The 6,024-nt window shown below is 44.9% G+C and overlaps 1 protein-coding gene across 1 annotated transcript in view; it reads left to right on the top strand.

Annotated features, from left to right (window-relative positions):
- DYSF (dysferlin) overlaps positions 1 to 4,746 on the top strand; it is a 171,685-nt gene extending 166,939 nt beyond the window's left edge. Inside the window, exons 52-55 of the mRNA XM_018560469.1 lie at positions 240 to 418; positions 1,648 to 1,757; positions 2,448 to 2,595; positions 4,708 to 4,746. Of these exons, the coding sequence (XP_018415971.1) occupies positions 240 to 418; positions 1,648 to 1,757; positions 2,448 to 2,595; positions 4,708 to 4,746 (476 nt within the window). The remainder of the gene's footprint in view (positions 1 to 239; positions 419 to 1,647; positions 1,758 to 2,447; positions 2,596 to 4,707) is intronic.
- The last annotated feature ends 1,278 nt before the right edge of the window (positions 4,747 to 6,024 follow it).

Below are 6,024 nucleotides of genomic sequence, written 5' to 3' on the forward strand. Positions count from 1 at the left end.
AGCTGTTTTCTAGCCAAAAATGCAGATTTTATAATTTGTGTGCAATTAGTAAGAAATTCCCCTGGAAAGGAAATGGGAAATGCCCAAACTCGTCCACTGATGGCACACAGTGGACGAGTTTGGGCATGTGCCCTGGTTGCCGGGATCTACTAATGCCCCTGCCAGGAAGGACAATTTGGGAGGATTTACAGCAGTGGAGCTTTTTACGGCTGATTATAAACTTTTTTTTTCCTTTTTAGGTTCCATGCAACTGGATCTGAACCGCATGCCGAGGCCAGCCAAGACGGCAGAAAAGTGCAGCCTGGAGCTGCTGGAAGAGTCGAATGCTGCAGATGGCTGGGTGTCTCTCTTTGAGCAGAAGACGGTGAAGGGTTGGTGGCCTTGTGTGGGCCAGGAGGATGGCACAAAGATTCTCGCAGTAAGGATCTTTAGGGTTTACCTCGGGAAACTCAACTTTGATTACAATCCTTCTACAGATGAAGAATCAAATCTCGGCTCCGTGCTCATCTCCAAAATTGCCTCCCTTGTGTATTTATCGATATTTGTTTTTCTAATTATTACATTTTCTGGATTTCTTCAGGCTGGTGACACAGTGCCACAGGGCCCTCTTCCTTTTCGCCCTGCCCTAGGGGGGAAAAATAAATATTAAGAAATATATAACACAATAGCTGCAAAGTATATTAATCCATTTTGTGTGCACGAAATGTCTTCAAACCCAGATAATTTATTGTAAAACCAGCAGTGACATCATCACTGTCCTGTACATAACCTGTGCGGAAAGCAGAACTGTGGGAGGGGCCATGCAGGATCTACCCACTACAGGCTTCCAGCTGAAACTTACAGGAGAGGAGCGCAGACAAGACCAGTTACCCGGCACAAGGAGAAAGAGCAGCAGTGACCGGTCTTTATTACAGGAGGGGGCGGAGACAAGATCAGTCAGAATTTTAGGGGGATTCCCTTTAGTCTAATGTCACTTTGCTGCAACGAAAATCCATTCATAACAAACATTTGTTAGTCAGGTTGAAAAAAGAAACAAGTCCATCGAGTTCAACATATAGAGATAAAATAAAAACAAGAAAAGCCTAAAACGGATCGCTATACCCACAATTACCCAATGTTGATCCAGAGGAAGGCACCCCTCCTATAAAGCACGGTTCAATTTGCTCCAACAGGGGAAAAAAATGTCTTCCTGATCCCATAAGGCAATCGGATATTCCCTGGATCAACAATCTCTGGTGCCTAATATACCTCTAAGAACTCAACATCCAGTAATATTCTGCGCATTTAGGAATACATCACAGAGGTAACTGAGGTATCTAGAACAAGCTCCTGGGAGAGTCTATTCCACATTTTCACAGAAAAACAAATTTTTGGCGGGCGCACATGTCTAACACAAAGCTCACCAAGCTTCAAGAAAGAAGTCACATGACTTTTGTATATAGACCATGTTTGCTGATCCCGGAGTGCAGCTTTAAGTATGTCTGGTGTGAATGAGTCACTAGATGTATTAGCTAGTAACAGTCTATCCAAAAAACGTTCTTCCTTTGGTCACCAAGGAACAAGATGGCTTCCTGGCCAGCTTTGTACTAATGCTGCCGTGTCACATGATACTGTATGCTATCTGTTTGTCTCTTCTTTCCCTTACAGGGGAAGCTGGAGTTAACATTAGAAATTATCAACGAGCAAGAAGATGATGAACGTCCAGCTGGTATGGGACGTGAAGAGCCAAACATGAACCCCAGATTGGAAGACCCTAAGTAAGATTTCTCCACCCACGAGGAGCCAGCATTTTCATTACATGTGAATGAACACATTCACGGGAGAACCATGTGACCCCTCTTGTGTTAAATAGGTTTATTTGGCCTGGAATCTTTCACTGGTTATGTTTCCAAAAGAAAAAGAATAAGTGCCATTAGATGCTTTTTACATTTGCCATTTGACGGATTTGCTGTATTTTATTATTATTTATTACATTTCTTTTTGAATTCTGACATATTTTAGAGCAAATGTAGGAATGTGTTTACTGTTGTGAAAGTTAACCTGCCTGCATTGTGGAGGACCTCGCGATCCTGGCTCGTGGAGGTCTGCACTGGGCCTCAGTGTCCGCATGCTTGTTTAGGAACAGTGACTCTTAGGGGTCTATTATAAACAATTCCCCTTAGCCTTGTGCATATCTGTGAACGTCTGCTTTGTGCAAATAATGACAACAATGGAATTTCCATTTCCAGGTATTTGTAAGACATTATAGGAGGACTAAGGGGAGGATAAAACGGCAGATGTACTTACCATTAGATGCTTCGGCACACTTTGTTTTCAGTTGGGAGGCCATAGTTGTACTTTAAGGCAACCTAGGGGTGTAAAGCCTTTGTATAGATCTCAGCTCTTTGTGGACACGGATGTAAATCGGTGTATGTACCTTCTGTAACCTAAGAATGTTTGGTTCCCAGGCGTCCAGAGACGTCGTTCTTTTGGTTCACATCACCTTACAAGACCCTGAAGTACGTCCTCTGGAGAAGATACAAGTGCTTCATCCTGGTCCTCCTGATCGCCTTCATCCTATTGCTCTTCTTGGGAATATTCCTCTACTCTTTCCCGGTAAGTTACCATTGAAGAGGCGAGATGATTATGACTATGGTCCTACACCAGAGACCGAAAGTCAGATATATAAACCATAAAGTGCACCTGTCATGAAAAAGGTATGGAAGCTGCCGTTGCTCACTGCCCTTCTTAACCATTTGCTGACCTGGGTGTTAAACCCCCTTCCTGTCCAGGTAATTTTTCAGTGTTCAGCGCTGCGGTACTTTGACTGACGTTTATTCCGTCATGCAACGCTGTACGGAAATTATTTTTATACCATTTTTTGGGGACAGATAGAGCTTTCTTTTGGTGATATTTAATCACCACTGGGGGTTATTATTTTTTTTACTATATAACAAAAAAAGTATTGAAAGTTTTGAAAAAAGTTATTTTCCCTATGAAATGTTATAAAACATTTATTATCAACCCAATTTTTTGGTAAAATATAAAAGGCGGGGTCACGCCAGCTAATTAGACACCAAACATGTCAAGCCTTAAAATTTTGCGCGCCCGCAAAAACACAAAAAAATTACCAAACCCAAAATTGGCCATGGGCAACGCGTTATTATTGATGGCCCTAAAATTTTTGCTCTCACTCCGACATTCGCGTTGATATGTAACATGTGTGGCACAATGGGCGCAATCGTCGTTTTCACACATGGGCATAATCATTGTTTTTGCACGTAGGCGCACCCGACGCATGTTTGCGTGTGTATGTGGGGACTTTTACATTTTTTTGTATTTTATTTTTATATGTGATTTAATTTTTTATGATTCTTTAATATTTTTTTACTTTTTTTTTACACTTAACTTTATTGCTATCACATAGGGGGCTAGGAATCCCCTGTCCTGTTCAGGGACACACCCAACTGCAGGATACACCTAGGATTTCCCGGTGGCTGCTTTCTCAGACGAGATCCCTCCTGTGGTTCCCCTCCCCCAGAGGGTGGCATCTTCTACTCTTGGGTCATATGCTTCCGCATGAACCCCTCTCTCTTGGGGAAACTCCACCCAGCCTAATGCACCAAGACCCTTATAAACCACGGTGACATGAGCACACTATGTCACCAGCCATTTGTTCAACATTCTACACATGTATCTTGAACACTGAATGGGTTAGACCTAAACGAGATCTGTGTACTGCCGCATTGTGGATACACTGGTTGATAGAGGTGGTTCATGTATTATACCTGAGGGGTTTTAAATGTTCAATTTGGATGTATTTTAGCTTGTATTTTGCAATAAAGTGCCATGTATTTTATAGATAGATAGATAGATAGATAGATAGATAGATAGATAGATAGATACAGTGACGGAACAATCACCATAGTGACCCAGGCGGCCACTTTGGGGCCTGGGGCACAGGGGGGCCCGGCCAGGACAACCCCTTAATGCCGTGCGGGCTGCCTGGGTTGCTATGGCATCTCAGGCTGCTGGCTGTCACTGGCGGCTGTGAGGAGGAACGCGACATTGGTCAGATCACTGACATCCTGTCAGTGATGTGTGCAGCGGCGCGTTTCTTCTCACAGCCGCTGCTGAGTCAGTGACAGCCAGCAGCTGCGGTGGAGGAGGCTGGGCCCGGCATCAGTAGCGAAGGAGGAGGCTGGACCCAGCTATGGAGGAGGCAGGGCACATCTACGGAGGGGGCGGGGCCCAGCAACAGAGGAGGCGGGCCTGCCAGCGACCACAGAGGAGGAGGAGGCAGATAGTGGATCGGGGCTGACAGGTAAGAGGGTTTGACCAGCCCCCTGAGACCCTGCAGAGCCCACCATAGATATTCTATGGTGGGCTCTGCAGGGTCACTCTCAGGTGGGCTGTTTGGGTTATCAGGTGGGCATAACTAGAAATCACAGGGCCCCATACAACATTTTCCTATGGGGCCCTGTGATTTCTAGTTACGCCCCTGGATAGATAGATCGATAGATAGATAGAGTTTTATGTTATTGGGTACCATTAAAGCCCCATTTACAGTATGTTTCTTATGCCCCTTGTCCTGTTGACATACCTGATCGGTAGGGATCAAGTGTCAGGTATGATCTGAGCAGGACCAGTGTGGAGAGTATCCACCATTCTGTAAAAGTGCTGCACCTGTAACCGATACAATGACCGTTTCATGTTCTTCTCTTCCAGAATTATGCTGCTATGAAGCTGGTGAAACCATACAGCTAAGAACAAACCATCTGACAAACACCTGCCAATCCCTAAAGCCTTTGTCTGCCGGCAGTCCTGTGCATTGAACTGTCCATAAGGGCTTTTTTGTCAAAGATATTCCTGTCTGCAAGTTTGCTAGTACCATGCATTGCAAAATGTTCCGGTGTGCTCCAATGCAGGTGCATTGAATGACACCCTAGTGCACCAATGCATATAACATGTATAGTGCCGTGCTGCGAATGGCCCTTTAGGATAAATCCACACCAAGGAAATATTCAGTTTATGGTTGGGCTCTGGAGGGCTGAATTACCTCTGGGAACTCTCCAATGGCTTCCTGCCATTGATCTCACTTCTGTTCCCATCCACCCTGACATGTTGCGGCACCCTTGGGCTGTTTCTATTCCTCCTGATGCATGCTCCATCATCTCAAATGAATTAAAACTCCAGCAGACAGAGTAAAAGTCCTCCATAACAGCTGCAGGGGCAAGGAAATAGGGCAGATAGTGGGTGAGTATCACAATGCATATCCTTTTTTGTCCCAAGTTGCATATATAACTCCTTCTACTATCTCTAAAAAGCCAAAGAATATCCTCTTATTCAATGGAGATCCCCAGGAAAAAAAACCTTTTATATAGAGTGATATCAAAATCTTAATATACAGTATATTTTTATTTATTATTCACCATATTTCATATAAACCCAACCTATGCGCCTTACAAAACTTCCCCCCATGAGAGCAAACACCTATTTGACTCAGGTATTCATTAAACACATGTCAAACTTGGCGTCACGCGGGGGGTGCGGCCCGCACCCGGGTGACACCAGTGGAGGGGCGACACCAAAATTATTGACAGTCATTATGGTGTCACCTCCCTCTGAAAAGTCTGGCGCTCGGTCATGGACCGAACGCCCGACAGTATCAGGAGAGAGAGGAGGGGACCCGGCGGCATACCTTATACCGCCGGGTGACTGTATCAGAAGAGTGCTTGCGCGGTGGCGAGTCGGCGGGGTGACACTCGATGACCGCTCCGGGTGTCACCCAGCCTCGGGACGCCCCTGTGTCATAGGACTAAACTTCTATTGCACGTATTTGCAATAGAAATTGGAAAACCCAACTTGCCCCACTTGGAGGATTGTCTCTCACTTCATGTCCCACAGATATGACAATGAGTATAGATCCACGCATACAATGAGGGGGAGATTCTACCTTAGACAACTGGTTATAGATTTTGGACACGACACAACAGACTGTGTTGTGGAGACAAAACAGGAAGTGAGAGGAAAGTTCTCCAAACT

Source organism: Nanorana parkeri, unplaced genomic scaffold (assembly GCF_000935625.1).
Source record: "Nanorana parkeri isolate BGI_ZX_2015 unplaced genomic scaffold, ASM93562v1 scaffold456, whole genome shotgun sequence".
In the NCBI taxonomy this organism is placed as follows: domain Eukaryota; kingdom Metazoa; phylum Chordata; class Amphibia; order Anura; family Dicroglossidae; genus Nanorana; species Nanorana parkeri.